General features: G+C 48.8%; 1 protein-coding gene across 1 annotated transcript in view; it reads right to left on the bottom strand.

The window, feature by feature from the left end:
• The window catches only part of CAMK1D (calcium/calmodulin dependent protein kinase ID), a 420,921-nt gene extending 401,728 nt beyond the window's left edge, over positions 1-19,193 (bottom strand). Inside the window, exon 1 of the mRNA XM_036068430.2 lies at positions 18,718-19,193. Within this exon, the coding sequence (XP_035924323.1) occupies positions 18,718-18,809 (92 nt within the window). The 5' untranslated portion in view covers positions 18,810-19,193. The remainder of the gene's footprint in view (positions 1-18,717) is intronic.
• Positions 19,194-21,187: the final 1,994 nt, after the last annotated feature.

Below are 21,187 nucleotides of genomic sequence, written 5' to 3'. Positions count from 1 at the left end.
ACAGCTTCAAGTGTTTCTTTATGCAAAGACGTTGCCTGTAATGGTGGGAAAAGGTCATCCTGCATATAAATCATTAGAGAAACAGATTTCCAAACAGATCCTGAAAAGAAACAATGAGTAATGTTGCACATCACACTGGCACGTCTTCCTTAATAGAGCAGGTGTTCAAAACTTTTAATATTTCTATTGGCTGTCTCCTGGTATGTTCTAATTAGCGAAAATATAAAGAAACCATTTAAGGCACATAGTATATGAGTCCTTTATTGCACAGCTAATAATGATTTTGTTTAATTGCCAAGCCCTGAGAAAAAGTAAATCTGATCTAAAAAACTTTTGAAAAGCACTTACAATACTTTGTAACAAGAAAAGGGAAATAGGGGCACCTGGGTGGCTCCGTCGTTAAGCGTCTGCCTTCGGCTCAGGTCATGATCCCAGGGTCCTGGGATCGAGCCCCGCATCAGGCTCCTGCTCCGCGGGAACCCTGCTTCTCCCTCTCCCACTCCCCCTGCTTGTGTTCCCTCTCTCGCTGTCTCTCTCTCTGTCAAATAAATAAAATAAATCTTTAAAAAAAAAAAAGGGAAATAATTATTTTAGTGTGATCAGAACAAAAACAATTTTAAAAAGTTCAGTGAAAAAAGAACACTGAGCTGGGAGTCAGCAATATAACAGTATCTGTCCCCTACTTGTTCAACAAGCCACTAAGTAAGCAGCTCAACACCAGCCCAAACAGGAGGGGTAAGGATAGAAATCACATTCCTGTGCATGTTTTACTAGCCATTTCAGAAAATAAACCAGACTTGGGGCTCCTGGGTGGCTCAGTCAGTTGAGCGTCTGCCGGCTCAGGTCATGATCCCAGGGTCGGGCCCTCTGCTTGGCAGGGAGCCTGCTTCTCCTTCTCCCTCTCCCTCTGCTGTTCCCCCTGCTTGTATTCTCTCTCTCTCAAATAATAAATAAATAAATAAATAAACAAACAAACAAACAAACAAACCTGACTTGATCTGAACTTCTGGATATCTGCCTGAATTGCACATGACCTTTTGCTAACGGATACCTAAGCTATAAATGATGTGTATTTTGCACAGTTTTTTCTTTTGCAAACAGTCTGATTTGAAATCTCAGGGTTCTCTTGGTGTGTTAAAAAATGATGTTCTTCATGTTGCTGGTACAGAAATAGCAACCCAATAACAAAATGGATCCTTAACCTGTAAACGAGTCCTGAGGCCCCATCCTCTCTCCACACAGAGGTTTCTGATGAAGCATAAGCCAGGTCATAGAGCCCAAGTCCCAGGCCCCTCTCCTGCACACTGAGCATAATACAACTCCCCAGCTCCGGCACCGAAGGCAAGGCCTCCAATGCACCTGTGAAGGAGGCTGAAGATCTAGAGACCCAGGAACCACAGTTATGACACACCAGCACACAAGTCTCCTGTCAGTGGTGCAGATTTCTAGGACACACGCTGGAGAAGCCTGTTCCACCTCAGTCAGCCCAGCTGTGAGCCAGGCACAGCCTTCCAGAGCTTCTTCAGACAGATCTAGGGTCAATCCCTGTCCTGCGACTGATGCATCATGGGACCTGGGGTCAGTCCGTTCTCCTCAACTGTCAAACAGTACTTAATACACAGGGTCATTGACAAATTAAATGACCCACCAATTGGTCAAGTGTCTAGTGAAGTATCCCATGCCTAGCAGATATTATTCTTTTTCAAACCACCTCCATGCCTTCGCACTAACTCCAGTCTTGGCAATCTCCTCAAAAAGTCTAATACATCCAGAATATAGGTGTTGGCAAAAGAGAAAATGCACATTTTTTTTTTCACTCAGGTTTTGCCAAGGTACCGAGAACAAGGAAAACTTTTACCTCAGAGGGACTACATCTGGGACACTGAGACAAAGGGCTCGATAAATTCTGAGGGAAAAACCAGGAAATGCTACTGCACATGCCCAGAAATTTTCATCGCATCTGCAGTTCTATGGCCATCACATCTACTAAAGAAAAATGAAGGGATCATCATTGGGTTTTAGACACACTGGCATGCAGAAAAAAATCACAAAGCCACTAAAGGCCCGGTCTGCAAGGGAAACGATGAAAAAGCCAAGTACGCCTTGCTTCCATGAGTAATCTCAAGACCACAACAAGCCATGCTTGAGGTGGGATATCTCAAAAAGGAAAGTAACAGAAAATAGTATTTAAAAGGACACCACAGGACACAGCCAACTGTGGTACCCAACTGACAGAAGGGTGTCGTGATTCAAACATCGTTTATATTTCGTTTTGGGCCGTCCTACTGAGGAAGACTCTGTTTGGGGGCCCTGACAACTAGTCTTCTCTCCCCGAGAGCAGTCCTAATGGCAGCCAACAGAAAGAGCCCGCCAGCAGGCTGAGGGAGGAAGCAAGGCAAAGCCCCACAGATTAAAAGTTCACCCCAGCTAATCCACTGAGTAAGTAATCCACAAGCAGAAAAGTGGTGATGATCTAGAGAGACAAAATCCAGAGGAAGAAAAGAGGGACGGAACATTCTGAAGAGCTTATCAGTAAGGAAAACATTTAGAAAAGCAAGCTTCCTGAGCAGCTACGGAGACAACTTCACGACTCCGGGATTTTTAAAACTGAACCAAACAAAGCCTCCATCTGTTGTGCAGCCTGAAAGGTACTGGGGGGCGATTCGGGGGACACCGCGGGTGGGAGATGGCCCCTGCTCTCAAAGAGCTTCTCGTTCTGTCGGAGAAAACTCTCACAAAAGGGAAGACTTGGAACAACTGACCCTCAACTGGGAAGAATCTAAGACTGAAGAAGACAGTAGAGGAGCCCCAGGTGGGCTGCTTATGTCTAGGGACACTTGACCCCGGACAGAAGAGACCACCCTGCAGCAGAGCCCTGGTGGTGGAAGCAGGAGACACCACAGGAGCGGGGCACAGAGACTGGAATGTGTCTGCATACCTGTGGGACACAGGGGGACCACATCTCGCGTTTGCCACCGAAGCCCCCTCGGCTACAGCAGCAGCTGTGTGTTAAATGAATACATGACAGCCATCTGGGAAGTGGGACATGGGAGATGCTCTACCAGAAAAACAATCCCATGACCAGCTCTTATGACCGGTCTCCATCTATTACCAGGAATCAAAGCACACTGTCCTTCCTCCGGGCCTCAACCTGACCGTCAGGATCACAGAGTATGGTCATCACAGGCCACAGAGATAGAATATCTACCAGGCCGTCACAGTACTTCTCATGTGGCCAATATTCACAAACGGTTTGCTGAATGAACGCTGTCAGTCTGGCTCACTTCGCAGTCTCCAATCTCCCCTCTCGCATCATCCATGTGACTACCACCCCTTAATTCTAGTCCAGCCCCTGTGGTTTTCAAGATTATTTTCCTATCTCTTTCCCCAAACTCATTCTAACAAAACATAAACTCTTTCCCACTGACCTAGAAGTGGCTGTTATTGTTTAATTTCTTATACTTAAGAAAATGCTTTAATTGGACAGCCACATGCAGAAGAATGAAACTGGACCATTTCCTTACACCACACACAAAAACAGACTCCAAATGGTTGAAAGACCTAAATGTGAGACAGGAGTCCATCAAAATACTAAAGGAGAACACAAGCAGCAACCTCTTCGACCTCAGCTGCAGCAACTTCTTCCTAGAAACATCGCCAAAGGCAAGGGAAGCAAGGGCAAAAATGAACTATTGGGACTTCATCAAGATAAAAAGCTTTTGCACAGCAAAAGAAACAGTCCACAAAACCAAAAGACAACCGACAGAATGGGAGAAGATATTTGCAAATGACATATCAGATAAAGGGCTAGTATCCAAAATCTATAAAGAACTTATCAAACTCAACACCCAAAGAACAAAGAATCCAATCAAGAAATGGGCAGAAGACATGAACAGACATTTTTCCAAAGAAGACATCCAAATGGCCAATGGACACATGAAAAAGTGCTCAACATCGCTCGGCATCAGGGAAATCCAAATCAAAACCTCAATGAGATACCACCTCACACCAGTCAGAATGGCTAAAATTAACAAGTCAGGAAACGATAGATGTTGGCGGGGATGCGGAGAAAGGGGAACCCTCCTACACTGTTGATGGGAATGCAAGCTGGTGCAACCACTCTGGAAAACAGTATGGAGGTTCCTCAAAAACTTGAAAATAGAGCTACCGTACGATCCAGCAATTGCACTACTGGGTATTTACCCCAAAGATACAAATGTAGGGATCCGAAGGGGTACGTGCACCCCGATGTTTATAGCAGCAACGTCCACAATAGCCAAACTGTGGAAAGAGCCCAGATGTCCATCAACAGATGAATGGATAAAGAAGAGGTGGTATATATATACAATGGAATATTATGCAGCCATCAAAAGGAATGAGATCTTGCCATTTGCAACGACGTGGATGGAACTGGAGGGTGTTATGCTGAGCGAAATAAGTCAATCAGAGAAAGACATGTATCATATGACCTCACTGATATGGGGAATTCTTTTTTTTTTTTTTTTTAAAGATTTTATTTATTTATTTGACAGAGAGAGAGACAGCGAGAGAGGGAACACAGGCAGGGGGAGTGGGAGAGGGAGAAGCAGGCTTCCCGCGGAGCAGGGAGCCCGATGCGGGGCTCGATCCCAGCACCCTGGGATCATGACCTGAGCCGAAGGCAGACGCTTAACGACTGAGCCACCCAGGTGCCCCTGATATGGGGAATTCTTAATCTCAGGAAACAAACTGAGGGTTGCTGGAGTGGGGGGTGGGGTGGGAGGGATGGGGTGGCTGGGTGATAGACACTGGGGAGGGTATGTGCTATGGTGAGCGCTGTGAATTGTGCAAGACTGTTGAATCACAGATCTGTACCTTTGAAACAAATAATGCAATATATGTTAAGAAAAAAAAAGAAGAAGATAGCGGGATGGGAAGAATGAAAGGGCGGAAATCAGAGGGGGAGACGAACCCTGAGAGACGATGGACTCTGAAAAACAAACTGAGGGTTCTAGAGGGGAGGGGGGTGAGAGGACGGGTTAGCCTGGTGATGGGTATTAAAGAGGGCACATTCTGCATGGAGCACTGGGTGTTATGCACAAACAATGAATCATGGAACACTACATCAAAAACTAATGATGTAATGTATGGTGATTAACATAACAATAAAAAATTTTTTAAAAAGAAAATGCTTTAAGCCAAAGGAATGAATCTCTAATGGTACTCCTGACCTTTTCAATGAAGTTTAAATCACACGTAACATCTATCTGTTTAAAATTCAAGTCAGTGCCCCTTTATTTAGCACCTAAAATATGTAGCATGCTTTGTACCCCCCCTTTTTTTTTTTATAACCAAAGCCTACAATAAGCTGGAAAGGTAGGCACTGTTATCCCCACTTAAATAGGAGAAAACAGAAAGAAGCTCAGAAAGAGCATGTAATTTGCTCAAGGTCTCATTGCTCACAAATGGCACAGTTAGGACTTGAACTTCCTTAATCTAATCAAAGCCCATGCTCCCATTATTCCACTTATCTACTCATTCACTGATGAAACGTGTAGGTGTCCCATCTGAGCCAGGCACTGGTAGTGTGTGTGAGGCCTGCTCTGCCCGCGTGTGGGAAAGCCTCCACACGGGCTCCGAATGCAGGTCTTTGGCAGCAAGACCCTATAGGGGCCATAGGAGCCCCCACTCTGCTCTCAGGTCTCCGAATGTGGCTCCCTCTCACCGACTTGGGGACCCATGGTCTAGGAGCCACAGCATGCCCGGGGAGGGGGTGGGGACACACAGAGGGGGCAACGGCACTCACTGTTCATGGCTCTGAATTCTCTCTGGAGCCAAATGCATCCTCGGGAGCTCATTTTGCACCTACAAAGTGAATTACTGAGGAACATAACAATAACGGCTGAAGTAAGAGATCTCTAACATGGATGGTTTCTTCTCTGGTAACTGCTGTTATGTTGATGGTGATGGGACAGTGTCTCTGAATGTTCATTGTCACCCTCATCAGGGATAACATGACATCCAAGATCTGGATGTGGTCCAGACTAACTGTGGGACCTCAGGCAGCCCACTGATGAGAGAGCTGGCCTGGCCAGTATCCAAGCGAGTTAGAAAGACTTTAGCTTCTGATTGCAAGAATGAGTTGATTGTGAATACTATGTTCTAAAGGGAGGCTGGCTTGAAGGTTTTGGGTGTGAGCAGTTTGGTAGAAGGCAGAAGGTAGAAGGTGTATACAAGTGTCTTAGTCCCTCCCTGCTCCAGTAACAGAATGCCATGGGCTGGGTGGTTGATACACAACAGAAACTGACTTCTCACAGTCCTGGAGATTGGAAGTCCAAGAGAGGGCCGCCAGCAGATTCAGTGTCTGGTGAGGGCTCACTTCCTGGTTCATAGACGACCACCTTCCTGCTGTGTCCTCACGTGGTGGAAGGGCCCCAGAGCTCCCTGGGGTCTCTTTTACAACAGGGTACTAATTCCATCATAGGCCTTCACCTCCATGACCTAATCACCTCCCAAAGGCTCCACCTCCTAATACCACCACACTGGGGGTTAGGTTTCAACATACGAATTTGGGGGAGGAGGAACAAAAACATTCAGTCTATAGCAAACAGTATTTATTTGATAAGTGAAGTGCCTTAAGCCAGATTCTCCTGTCCTACCGCAACCAAGGAGAATCAGCCACACTTGGATATAGTTTTACCTCTTTCTTCCCACATGTATAACTAGCTAACCAGATGTCTCTTGAGCAGGGTCTCCTGTTGGCACCAGGTTCTGTCCCACTTCAGACTCTGTACACGTTTAGAGGTGCTGATGAGGGTAGAGATGGGACCATGACAATAACCCCAACAACGCCCTCACCCACCCCCCTGCCAACCTAACGCAAGTAGTCAGAAACCCACAGCACTCAACAAAGACCACCACCCCTATATCCAGAGCAGATACCCAACCTGTGCAGAGGGGTTCAATCAACCAAGTTGGTAAAATATTGAAATATTTTCATGCCAATCAGTAAATAACCACAGCCTGACCCTAGCCCCAACAGCTGACCTCTGGGGCCTCTCCTGAGATCTCCCCACCCTCCAGAGAGACTGACTACCCAGGACCCATCCAGACAACAAGTCAATTCTTATTGCCCTCCTCCTTATTACACTCTTCTAGATTTTTCAAATTCTCTACTAGGATGACACGTTGCTTTTATGATTTTTTTAAAGTTTTTTTTAAGGTACCTATCACTTAAACACTAAGAATGAAAACAACAAACACCTCAATAGAGCCAGTTAAACTATACTATGAAACTCTAGTTATTGTTGATGCTTCCAGAGTCAAGGTTGACACACAGCCCAACTTCTATGAGGACACTGCCCAAAAGATGATAGCTAGGTTTCAAAGAGTGTACATGATACTTACATTTACGAGAAAGGAATATTTTTAAAGCTATAATTTTCATAACATAATAACACCTTCTTTTCATATAAGGCCTTACTACACATGCCTTATCTCATTTAGGACATAAAACTGTAACGTAAGCAGGTGTAATTCAGGTGTAATTATCCCATTTAACAAACAAGGTAATCAAGACATACAGAGGATAAGATCATGATTCCACAGCTCTCAAGTGACAGAGCTAGGACTCAACTCCAATCTCCTGACCTCTACTTCCTTCAGAAGTATGCTGGAGTCACCTCATACCTGCTCGTAAGAGCCTGATTCAAGAATTTTGCAGTAGGTCGTTAGGCCATGGGCAGCTTGAAACCATTCCATGTGGGAGTATTTATACCATGGAAATCAGCAGTTGTTACAAATCAGAGCCCATCTCCTTGCCATACCATAATACGTCCACACAAGTGAAGGTATTTCTTCTTAATTCTTTAATATTCTCTATCTCCATCAACCCCTCTAACTAGCTTGTAAACCGTGTGACACAGGAGAAAGAGCACTGAGCTGGGGACTCATAAGACACTTAGATCCCCACCTGCCACTCAGCAGCGTTTTCCCATGAGTCATTTGACCTCTCTGAACCTCCATTTCCTTATCTGTAAAGTGAGGGCCATACCCGAATCATGCAGTTAAAAAAACATTTTGCAAACAGCGGAACACCACATGGCTGTGAAAAACAATATGGCAGCACTTCCAAAATTTCAGCAGAGAATTACCATATGATCCAGCAGTGTTACTTCTGGGTACACACCCAAGAGAACTGAAAGTCAGGACTTGAAGACACACATGTACCTCCAGTCCATGAAGCATTATTTATGACAGCCAAAAGGCGGAAGTAACTCCAAGTGTGCACCAACAGATGAATGAATAAACACAACGGGGTATAGACACACCGTGGAATAGTATTCTGCCTTAAAAGGCAAGGCGGAAAAAAAGAAAAAGAAGGAAGTTCTGGTATATGCTTCTTTGTGGATGAACCTCAAGGACGTTATCCTAAGTAAAATAAGCCAGTCGCAAAAGGACAAATATTTTATGACTTCACTTCTATGAGCACCTACAGCAATCAAATTCATAGAGACGGCAGTAGAATGGTGATTGTCAAGGACTTAGGGAGAGGGTGGACTGGGGAGTAAGTGTGTAATGGGGACAGAGTTTCAGTTTGGGGGGATGAGAAAGTTCTAGAGATGGACGATGGTGACGGGTGCACAGCACTGTGAGCGTCTTCAACACCACTGACCCATACACTTAAAAATGGTTTGACGCTAACTTTTCTGTTATGTATTTTTTACCAAAATTAAACACACACACATAAATATGAAGTCTTGTTATTATATCCCAGTTGTGAAAGGAGCCAAAAGGGCCACAAAAAGCCCACGTTCCTTTTTTATCCTTACCAGGACCACAAACTCCATCTTTGCTGACCACGCTAATATAGGCAGAAAGAACCCACAAGTAGTATCATTCCTGCACATATTGTCAGATACAGACTGTCCCCGACTTTTATGCAAGGTCTGCTCCAAGTGGTCATTACAAGCTTTTTATTGTTGTTATTCAAGGCATATTTTTCTTAAACAAATGAAATTTTTCGGGATCACCTAGGACACTACTCTGGCCTAGACAAACTTTGGGGTCACTGCCATGGCTGGATTACAGTGCTAACAGTCCCGGCCTGGTCCTGGGAGGAGGGATTGGGGAGACACAGAGGCCACACCACGGCACCCGCCTTGGGGAGCCCAGGCCAGCAAGCACCCAGCTTTGTCATGGCTCCACAGGGGGCCTCACTCAGCCCTCCTCTTCCCAGTTTGCAACCCATCTGAGCCTCCTCAGTCCCCCCAAAGTCCCAAGACTACAATTACCTATCTCCCTCCTGCCTTACATTCAAACACGAATTCTTTTCAGTTAGGTGTTGGAGAAAAAGCACTTCCTTCAAAATCGCTTACATCCTAAATGGCTGGGCCCTCAACCTATTTCAAGGTGTTCATATCTTCTGATGTCTTCAAGCGGCCATTCCTATCAAGGCTAAAGAAGTGGCAGCCCAGAGACAGAAGGACACATGGGGGCAGGGGCACCAGCCCTGTGGGATACCTGCCACCTCCATCACTCTGCCAAACCTCCCACTCGGCACCCACTCTCTTCCCTCCACCCACAAGTTTTCTAACGCTACAAAGGATTTGGGGCTTTTGGGTTTGGGGGCTTTGGTTTTTTGTGTGGGGGTCTTTTCCCCCACAATACTGTGGGTCTCAGTATTAGAGGGGACAGAGTTGTGGGAGGAGGCAGGCAGGAGGGTCATCTGAAAACCAGGGACATCCGAGGCTGTACTGAAAACCTTTCGGGTTCCAGTTACAGCACCAAATTCCATTGGATGTAAAGGCAATTGCACTGATGTGTGTCATGGTCATGAAAGACAGGGAGGTCCTCTGTCAAGCAGAACTGTCAGAGCCTTTTCTCCCCCTGCTCACCCCATGACAGAGGTCCCAATAAATTGTCACCCCAGACTTTGACCATTAAAAGGGCTAAAATGGAGAGGTCAAGACAAGGGATCCGCTCCCGAACTGTCATGCCTATATCCTGAGACCTGGGAAATGAAACTTTTGAGATCTTATCCCACCTCCCCCCCCAACGATTCCCCCATAAAGATATTTTTAAATAAACTGCTACATGTGTCCATGTGGTGTACAGACAGAATGCTGCCATTTTTTTTTTTTAAAGATTTTATTTATTTATTCATGAGAGACAGAGAGAGAGAAAGAGAGAGAGAGGCAGAGGGAGAAGCAGGCTCTCTGCTGAGCAGGGAGCCCGACGTGGGACTCGATCCCAGGGCCCCGGGATCATGACCTGAGCTGAAGGCAGACGCTTAACCATCTGAGCCACCCAGGCACCCCAGAATGCTGCCATTTCTTAAATACTCTGGCCGCTAAAATCAATTCAGGACATATCAGCTTTAAACTACAAAACACAATGTTTTGTCATATGGCAAATAAATTACTTAAGCCCTCAAATCAGAACCTTCTTTTCGATGAGAAACAAAGGTGACACACTGTAGCCATTCTCGGAAAGGAAAAGCACCGGTTGAAGCCGAAGCAGGGCCACAGCTGCTCGGAGACCTGTGAGCTGTTTGGGAAGACAGAAACTGCTCAGAGAACTGTTGCACAAGCTGATGCAGACAGGGACAGGCTAAAACAAAACAAAACAAAAGCCCCAGCTCAGGATGCAGGGAGAGGTGCAGAGACAAAGCTGATGAGATAACCAGAGGAAGGAATGAGTCTGTGATATACAGCAAACTAGGTCACTCCAGCACACGAGCTGGCCCGGAGGATGTTTCGGGCGGAGTCTCTTGGTTAATGCTAGCACTCTATGAACTAATCACCCTCCTGGGGGGAGCAAATGTTGAACGGCTCCATGGACCCTCCAGATCTGTGCAAATGGCCTCTGAGGAGCAGTGTTCCAGCACCACAGGGGCTAATGAGAGGGAACGAGAACATATTCATGGACCACGCACTGTACTAAGTGGTTTTCATGGGCTCTCATTAAATCCTCCCTACAGCCCTGAGATTATGTGCTTGTCTTATCCTGTTTTATGGACATGAGGCTGAGAATGGCCAAATAATTTGCCCAAACCCAGATGGCTGAGAAGCAGTGGACCACGATTTGCACTCATGTCCTAGTGACCTCAGAGATTATATACTAAGCTACTCACTGGCGCTGGGCAAAACACCCAGCAATGGTTCGTCCCTGGCTGACTGAACACTTGTTGATGGATTCTTAAATCAATTTGGGCGGGGGGGGGGGGAGGAGGAAGGTCAAATATGCACCACTCTGCATATCTGCAACGAGAGCTTCCAAAAATCAATTTCCAACAGATACTGACATGTTCTTCCCCATGGTCCTGGCCCTGAATTTCCATAGACAGCGCCCCTCAACCACAGCTAGGGAAAGCAACGAGAGTTGATGACAGCTACTCTTTACTTAATCCCAATTACGTGCCAGGCACCTCATATACATCATTGAATCCTTACAAGAATCTCACAAGGCAACAACTTCCATCTCCATCTTAACTCAGAGAGATTAAGGAACCTCTCCAGAGGCACACAGCTTGGAACGGTTGGGCTGGAGTCACCTTTCTGTTATGGGTCATGGCCTCCTAATGCCTCTCCTACCCGACCTCAGAAAATATGCTATTTTCAAGGCTTATCCTTAAGATTTGGTGTTACCCAGAAGAAAGAATCCCTCTGTTTCTGAATCCTTCTGAAATAACTAGGAAAAACAGCACAAGACACAGAGCCGATCGCTGGAGACGTGGAATGAACTTGGTGTGCCACTGAATGAACTTGGCCTGTGGCATCCATTTGGAGGTTAGCCTTGGTCTGACTGGAACCTAAATAATCCATTTACTGCATAATAAACATTTTTTTTAGAAATCAAGCAGGATCTAGTGAAAGCTAGCCCAAGGAAAAAGTGGTTTCCTGCACCAAAGAAAGTCGAAGGGGCATAACCAACGTGAACTGAGAAAGATTAGGATAGCATCTCTCCCAGAGTCCACATATCCTTCTGTTTTAGCTACGTATGCATTGGATTGACCATCTCAAGCCAGAAAAGAAACTCAAGGCAACTGACTAGGACACCAGGCTTCCTGCTGGCCACCCAGAAGCAGTTCCTCCTTCAATTAAAAATATGGGTCCCCAGGAGGTTGTGGACTCCCTGATGATTCCTGGGAAATCTGGTAAGGATTGGAGGTGTGAGGTTGGAGGTCTATCACTGTGGGTGCAAGCTGATCAGCAATGTGACAGTCCCCCTCTGGGACCCTAAGCTGTCCCAGAGGAGAGAGGAGGGGAAGAAGAGAGATTGAAGGGGATTTAAGGAGATTTATTTGGGGAAAGGAAAGATTAAGGGGATTTATGGAGACCTAGCCAAAGAAAAACTCAACAAATTAACCCCTAAAATCCTCCCCTGTGGGGACACGAATGTCCATCTACCAAGTCTAATTATTGTCCATTCAGTGGCCACGTTTGAACCAGAAATTTCTGCTTGAGACACAGTCCTTATCAGCCGCTTCAGGAACAAGCTCTCTACCCAAAGAGCAACTTCCCAAATCCCACTGCACTAATCAATAACACTAGTATTTGTTATCTTTTTCCCAATCAAGAAAAATGTTTGGCTTTTCCTCCCCAAATATAGAACATCCTGTCAAAGAAAGGAGCAGCAAGGATGCTCATGTTTATTATTTTTCAAGGAATGCCTGGGCTTTAAATCACCAAATAAAGTGGGAGAGTTATAGGTTATAGGAGAGAGTTATATATATGGGAGAGTTATAGGCCCACCTATCAAGGTGAGCTAGCTCTTCCTATTGATAATTCTAAGGTAAAACCCAGCATTTTCACAGAAAATTAAGCAGTTCTTCCAGTTGCTAAAATATCCAGCCTATCACCACTTGCCCTCTGTGCCCAAGGAGGAGGCACTTCAAAAGCCCTCTCCAGACATAAACTCAGAGGGAAGGAAATTCATTTGAAATGTAGGAGTCCCTCACAAGGGGGACCCAGAAGCCCAAAGGATGTGAGCTTACCTTCTAAACTGTTTCCAAGAGCCTCCCAGAGCATGGACAGCCCTGCTCTGCAGACGGAGCAGGCACTCAGAAAATCCTTGCATAAACTGACCAAAACCATCCAATGGCACCATTCTTCCAACCCCAAAGCCTTGGAGAATCTCACACCCAACCACAGCAATTCCTTTCTGTTGTCCCTTCCAAAAATATCCAGGATCCAATCACTTCTCATCACCTCCATAGCTACTTCCTCCTTCTAAACCACCTGTCTGTCACCTGGATCATTGCAATGGCCTCCAAGCTGGTCTCCCCACTTCTGTCCCTAAGCCCACCAGTCCATCATCAACACTGCAAGTACAGTGTTGATGGAAACACCTAAGTCAGATCAAGGTCCTCCTCTGCTCAAAACCCTCCAATGCCCCCCACGTCTCTCAGAGCAAAGACAAAGTTTTGACGAAGGCCTATAAACGTCCTCCATGAATCCGATCTCCCCTCCGCCTTGCCCCCCCCCACTTCCTCACCCTCATGCCTCTCTTAGCTCCCACCCCCCTCCCCTGACCACCCACTCCCAGCCACACGGGCCTCTTGGAACACCAGACAAGCTTCCCGCCAGGCCCTCAGCTCTTGCTGCCCCCTCTGATGGGAACATTCTGCCTTCAGATGTCCCAGGGCTCCTTTAGATGGTATTCAAATACTAGCTTCTCAGTGAGGTCATCCATGACTACCCGGCCTCAAGTTGCCATCACCCCACTCCACCAAATCCCCCTTCCCTGCTTGGTTTCCTCCCTCATGTGTGTACTAGAGTATGTGCACCATACTCTACATTTTACTCACTTATCTTTTTCATTCCCTGGTTCTCCTACCAGAAGGTAAGCTCCAAGAGGGCATTTTTTTGTTGTTTGTTTGTAGCTATGCCCCACAGTGCCTAGAATACAGCAGATGCTCAGTAGATATCTTTAAATGTATGAGAGGCTGAATTTATATCCTGCCCCCCTAAACAAGAGGTCTGAGAAATACAAACTCCTAACAAATACCGCAGCTGGGATACCCTCAGGGAGAAATCTAGGGGCTTCTGCCCCTATGTTCCTCTTGGTGATATTCTTTCAAATGCTTCACCCAGACTCTAAAATTCTGAATAATCCCAGAATAAATACTATTAAACCAGCCAATCAAATATACAAACCACCTGAAGCAGCTTTGCATTCTACCCCTCCTACCCCCAACATACATCCCAAAAAAAGACTGTGTTTTCCACCGGGGCTTTCAGATAACTCAATCACCTGTGTCCTCAACAGGTGTATTTACTGAGCAATTTCAGAATAAGGAGTGTAAGGATGATACTAGTGGGAAAAGACCGTGCTTGCCCCACGGATATTTCTATTTATACTCTTCCTAAAGCAGCACCAGCAGGCACTCATTTAATGAAAAAGGGAACGCACTATACTATTGACATTAAGTGGGATAAGACTTCCTGTCCTGAGCTGTTTCACTTTGCTACTAGCATGGGCCTAAAAATGTCGCTCCAAACAAAAATGAGCTGCACTAGCCACACATGGAAGGCTTGTAAAGAGCCCCAGCGAGCAGCTTCCTTGTACAGGTGAGCCATAAATTCTCAGGGTTCTAAGAGCACTTGAAAACCATCTTGTCTTCCCTGCCCCCCCACCCCTGATTTTAGAGAGGAGGAAGCTGAGACAGGGAGAGAGTGGTGTGGACAAACGACCAAGCAGCCCACAGGCCACACAACCCATTAGTGGCTGAGCCAGACCTGGGAGCCAGGCTCAAACCCTCCACGATGCCCAGTCCAGCCCCCTACCGACAGCAATTACTTCACCGTAAAATGCTCAGTCTATAAGAAAACCAGGCATTCACACCCTGCAGAGATGAAGATCTATTTTCTAGGACATGCCATTTCCTATACTCCAGAGGAAAGGAGGTATATTGGGACAATCATTCTGTGTCATGCCAAGTACTGAGGCCTTCTCTGTTCAGATGCCTTTCATGGTGTGGAAATTACAGAAGTGATTTCCATGAGTCTGGGGTACTTCCTGGACACCACACCAAAGCTCTCTTCCCATCCGTATTCTTCTCCAAATGGCAATTTTTTTAAAATTTCAGAAGTTGTTGAAAGGTATCTCCAATAGAGGTGGTCTGAAGAGCCTTGGTAAATACACTGACAGAAATGTTCACTACCCCTAATTTGCTGTTACACATTTATTTGCTCACACAGTGTGCCAAGGATCTGAAAACACGTCGTGGATTACTAAACAGTAATTAGGTCTTTCACCTTACTCAGAGCTATGGTCAGGTTCTGGAATTCCCGTTCAAAGGAAGTTACATGCAGCCCACTGGTTGGGAGGTTCTTCCTGAGGCCTGACTGAGAGGCACATCAGTTAACCCAGGCCCAAACCCCAAAGACAGATCCTTTTGCCTAGGCTGTCCCTGGCTTCCTTCATCTCCTTCCCACCCTCCTGGGCCCACCTTCACTCCCATTTGGCCCCCACCCTCCAGCAAGTCTCCTCTGACCACACAAACTAAATGACTCGACCCTTTGGCTTCAACAGTAAGTGTTCTAGCTCCGCAGGGTAAGGTATGTGAATCAGGCAGCCAGATATCGGATGACAAAGTTTGGCTAAGTGTGCTCCTCAGGCCTTTAGGATGTTTTATTTTATTTTATTTTAGATTTTATTTATTTATTTATTTGACAGAGAGAGACACAGTGAGAGAGGGAACACAAGCAGGGAGAGTGGGAGAGGGAGAAGCAGACTCCCCACCGAGCAGGGAGCCTGATGAGGGGCTGGATCCCAGGACCCTGAGATCATGACCTGAGCCAAAGGCAGACACTTAACAACTGAGCCACCCTGGCAGCCCTACAGTGCTTCATTTTAAAAGCATTTTAACACTGAGAGATGACAGTCTGGCTCCTGGCAGGGCTTTCCTGCCTTAGGATCCTGAAGGCATATGGGGAAGGTGTGACAAACAAAAGGACTTGGAACTGCAGAGTATCTTGGGAATGAATCCCAATCTTGATTAGTGATGCCTTTGACTTATGCTAGGTTTCATTACAAACAGGAGAGGGGTCCAGACTCCGCATCTGCACAGACAGGATGGGAAGCGACCTCCCTATTCGGACTCAGGTCAAGGTCACTGGAGCTGGTCCCGGGTGAAACAGGCATGCTGAACTTCAGACCACTGCTACGAAGTCCAAGCAGACAAAATAATGCTGATAATCTAAAAGCTTTGAAATGTTGCCATATTTAGATAACAGGTTACCCCAGAATGATGTTTTCTTTGCATTAATATTAAAATTAGCTTTCCAAATACTCAAGTTAAATCAAATTATTAGAAAACATTTGCTGTTACATAACCCACAACATAGGTCAACCCCATATGGATCATGATGAGTTGTTCTGCCTAGATTCAAGTATCAGCTCCACCACTTAATAACTAGCTCATGTTTGGCGAGTCACTTAATCTCTCTGTCACCTCATTTTTCCCCAATCTGCCAATTGGGGATAATAGCAAAACCCACCTTCTAAGCTTACTATGAGAGTGAAATACATGTAAGGCACTTAGAATAATGCCTGATACTTGGTATTCATTTAAGAAAGTCACCTATAATGACTATTATTATTACGTCATTGAGTAAAAACATTTTGATCATTTAATTATTTGTGTTAGACTCTTTTAGAACCCATGCCAGCACCACAGGGCCTCAGTGGAAAGCTTCTTTTCAAAGAATTATTTCCAAGGCGGAAGGCAAAGCTTTGGGACCCCAACAGAGACCCATGCCCAAGTTCATGGGGCACCTCACCAGAGTCCAAGAGATTGTTCTGCAACAGCTCCCCTGGCCTCTCTGGTACCAGAAGGCAAATCCCCATCCTTCCCAGAGGGAAAACCGCCTGCAGTCACCCCCAAACAGCGCCTGCTTCAGCAGGAGCCACTTAATAAAGCCACAGCTCACTGAGCTTCCGCGGCCTGGCTGCTGCAGAGGTGAGGCTGCAGGGCTCTCCTGAAAAGCAGGAGTCAGTTAGGGGGAGACGGCCTCTGTCCACCTGGAAGCTGCAGGCAGGGGGAGCAGAGAGAGGGGCTCAGGTGGGGATGCGCCATGCAAAGGAAGGCATTCCCACATGCCGAGACTCCGCTCTCTCCCATCCCCTCCTCTGCAGCCACATAACCGGTCTCAGGATGACAAGCAAGGGCATGCTTCTTGCTTCTCCATAACTTGAGCATCCCAGCATCAAAACCCCACATCCGAATAAACCTCAATAGTAATTTTCAAAAGTTTTGACCAAAACTCACCCCTTAACTGGCCATGCTGAGAGAGGCAGTCCCAAACCCCTCTTTATTAAAAAGAGCAAAGTCCCTTCTATTTTCATCCCAACAAAGGTAGTCTATACCCACAGGTGCCCTCCCTAAAGTACAGCACAACAGCTGGGAGACCCTATTCTCAGCCTTGCCAGTGTGCTTTCCTGGGAATCAGAAGCATGGCTGGGAATGCTGCCTTCACAACTTCACTCTGGGGGACCCACTGCAGATGTGGGGGTGGGGGTGAGGGAAATGACTGAACAGCCACAGGGGACCCTGAGTAGGGGGCAGCAGACAATCTGGGTTGGAAAATGTGGTTCTGGAAAAGCAAGCCAACACACAAAAACAAGGAAAGGAGGGAAAGGGAAGGAAGGGGAGAAGGAAGAACACAGTGATTTAGCTCACCAAACACCTCCTCTTTCTCTTCCCAGCCTAATCAACACCTCCATGAACCCCTGCTAAATGTTCAGTTCATATAGCACATGTGTGCGTGTGAGAGAATATATATACTGACAGATACTGATCACCAACAGATACTGATCACATGAGGGAAGAAAATAACTTGAACTTCAGACTCACCAGCAATGCCTGATTCTCTTTCACTATCAGCCTCCCTACCTATTCTGGGGCGCTTCAAAACAAAACAAACAAAAACCAACTCCTGGGCAGAAAGAGAGCACCCGCTGAACTGAGCAGCATATGCTTGGGGGCACTGATGCCATCGACTTCTGAGTATTTCAGCTTCCTGTCCACGCAGTCCAACACTGGACTAAAGGCAGCCCGGGAGAGAAGTCCCCTGTACGGAGACACTCACAGACCCTCCCTGGAGACATACACCCCAGCGTGTGTGGCTGAGCCTATGTGAAATGGACATGCACTCAGGTAAGGCTCTACCCACACGTGACCCTGCACACTGCGAAATTCTTCCCTTCCATGATCGCGTGGCATCCAAAGTCTTGCCTACACCTAGTACGTGCAGATGTCGATTCTCTAAGAATACATGGTGGAAGGACAGAAATGGGAATGACCGAAGCCCCATTTTCTCGAGACCCTATCTCTCATCTACACGGTGCACCCACACACACGGTGAGTAAACGTACACAGCCAGGAAACACTCATATCCACCATGCTCAGCCCACAGTCACGCGTGGGGAGAAAGAAGTCGAGGAGGGCGGCGGTGTCAGGGGAAGTGGAAAGTCGCCTGCCGGGGGCTGTCCTCCCAAAAGCTCAGAGGTCCTCTCGCCCCCGCCCGGGAGCGGTGTCCACCCGCGCCCGAGGGACGCAGACCCACGCGATGGACACGCGGGGGGCTCCGCAGAGCCGAGAACCGGACAATGAGGACGCGGCGACCAGCCGGTTCCTGCTGCGGTGGCCGGTGGTGGTGGCAGCAGGCGCCGCCTGTGCACCCGCGGCCGCCGGTAGGTACCTCCACCCTTCTCTCCCGGAGCCCCACTTACGTTCCGAGAGTCTCCTTGAACTCGAAGATTTTCTTGATGTCTTCAGCTTGCTTTTTCCAGGAGGAGCTGCTCTCGCCGTTCTCCCGGGCCATGGCAGACGAGGGCGGCGTGTGCCGAGGGCGGCGAGGCTGCGCGGCCGGGGCGCGTGGGGCCGGGGTGGGCGCGCTGAGGAGGGGGCGCCCGGCGACAGGGGCGCAGGCGGCGGCGGCGGCGAGCCTGTCCGGGAGGGCTGGGGCCGGCGCGCGGGGATGCTCGGCGCGGGAGCCGGAGGAGACTTTGTGCTGCGGCAGAGCTTCCTCTTCTGCAGTTTCCTCTTTCACTCTCGCCGCCGCCGCGGTCCCTCCCTGGCTCTTATTTCTGCTCGTCTCGGGCACAGACTTCCTGCCGCCGCCGCTCGCCCCGCTCCTTTGCCGCCGGCTGCCAGCCTCACTTTCTGCTACTTTCTTGCCTCCCTTCTCCTCCCTCCCTGCCGCCCGCCTTGCTCCCTCCCCCTCCTCCCCCTCCTCCTCCTCCCGCGGGCTCTCCGCCCTCCCCGCGCGCCCCGGCCGCCTCCCGCCTCCCGCCTCCCCGCCTCCGGCGCGTTGCCGCCTTCGGGGATGTCCTGCTCCCCGGGAGCGCCGTGCACCGGGCGCTGGGCACCGCCGTCGGCTGGCCGCGGCGCGCGCCCTGGAGCCCCGGAGAGGGCAGGTGCGGGGGACCCCGGCAGGTGCAGGACGCCGGGGCGCGCGCGGGAGGACCCCAGCCCTTGAGGTGCTTTAGTAATTCTGCAGTCAAGTCCCGGGGGCGCGAGGGCTTTCCTCCTTGGCGGCGGGAGGGGGCGCCTCTGCGTTGTGCTTGGCAGCAGCGGGGTGGGGGCGGGAGTGCGAGGCTGCCGGGATCCGAGGCGCCGAGGGTGGGGGCGCTTTCCCCGAGCGCCCGGGCCAGTGGCCGGTGCGTCCCGGGGCGGCGCGGAGCAGGCGGGCGGGGGCCGGTTGTTATGGCGACGGGAGGAGGCGGTGGGGATGCAGGCGGAGGTGGGCGTTGACTCGGGCCCCGCCGTGCGGGCCCGCTTTTGGCGCTCCCGGAGCCTGTCGGTCCCTCCCGACTCGGCGACTAGAGCTAATTCGCATTGCACCAAAATCGGCGCTCGCGTCAAATTCTGGCCGAGGGAGAGGGCCTCGTGGCGAGGAGAAAGCCTGGAAGCCTCGGGACCGGGGACGCGCAGGACGTGCCAGGCGCTGCCTCGTTTTCCTTTTGGGAGCTGGACTCCCGGAGTTACTAGGCGCCCGGGCTGCGGGTGGATTTGGGGACCTCCCGGCGCGGGCTTCGTGCCCCTCTCTCTTGGGCTGCCTCGGTCCCCGTACTGGAACTGCCAGCGGGCCTGGGCGGGCCTGGCCGGCCTTCGCTGCTGTTCGGCACCCCCTGGTTCTCCCCCTCTCCTCCTGCTGAAACCCAGAGACTTAGTGAAAAGTGAACATCTGCCCCACACCCTCCTCAAAAGGAGGGCTTCCCCCTCCTTAGCCCTGCCTGCAGTGGGCTTAGTAGGGTACCCGGAGGCGGAGCTTGTACCTGGAAATATCCTTTCCTACTGGCTGGAGAAAGGAACTCGGAGTTCCCCCTAGCCTCCCATCTCAGAGATGCTCTTTGACTGCCCACCCTTCTCCCACGACCACCTGTCAGAGGGGGACCCACGTGCAGATCCCCGTCCCCAACCTGAAGGGACTACTCTTGATTCAGAAAATAGTTTTCTTTGTATCCAGATTATCGCTCACGCTCCCGTAGGGCCCCTGGCCCCTCTGCTGAGTTGAGTAAACAGCCTTGTCTCTTGATTGTTGCTTGACACCTGCCCCATTTTCCCAGGACTGTTCCAATTTCACTGTAAGGGGGGGGGGGGAATCTACTTCCTTGAAAAGGAAACTTCATCCAGCATCTTCTTCCTGGGCCTGACAGGGTGGCTGCAGGCCCAGTGCTCTCCCGGAAACCGTCTGGACACTGACAGCCCTCCACCCCTTCTCTGACCCCAAGGAGATCAGAAGATACCCTGACCTGCCCATCCCTCCACACCTCCATGCTGGTTTCCTGTCTTTCAGGGGCTGTTAGCTTAAGGCTCTCCAGGCTGGCCAGAGGAAATTCAGTATTACTTGGCTGTTAGAATGGATAAGCGGAACTTCCAGGACAGATAACTGAGGACACAAGAAATCGGGGCACATCACCGAAGTGCAAGGCCAATAGCACCCCTTTCAACAAGAACTGGATTTGAGGAACTAGAATATCTTTTCCTTCTGTCCAAGTTTCAGTAATATGAAGAGTTAGAACCGGGAATAACTAAGATGCTAGTGGACACCCTCCCATGCCCTACTATGAGCATCTTCTCTTCCCTCCTTCCCTTCCTCCCATTCTCCTCCTTCTTACTCAGTTCTTTCCTCTCTGTTTCACCCTTGCTCCTAGCCTAAGGATCAGCCTCCAGAGCTCCTGAAAACACTTCTCAGTC

The sequence above is a fragment of the Halichoerus grypus genome, chromosome 6, assembly GCF_964656455.1.
Source record: "Halichoerus grypus chromosome 6, mHalGry1.hap1.1, whole genome shotgun sequence".
NCBI lineage: Eukaryota > Metazoa > Chordata > Mammalia > Carnivora > Phocidae > Halichoerus > Halichoerus grypus.
This window is presented reverse-complemented; position numbering and strand designations above follow the sequence as displayed.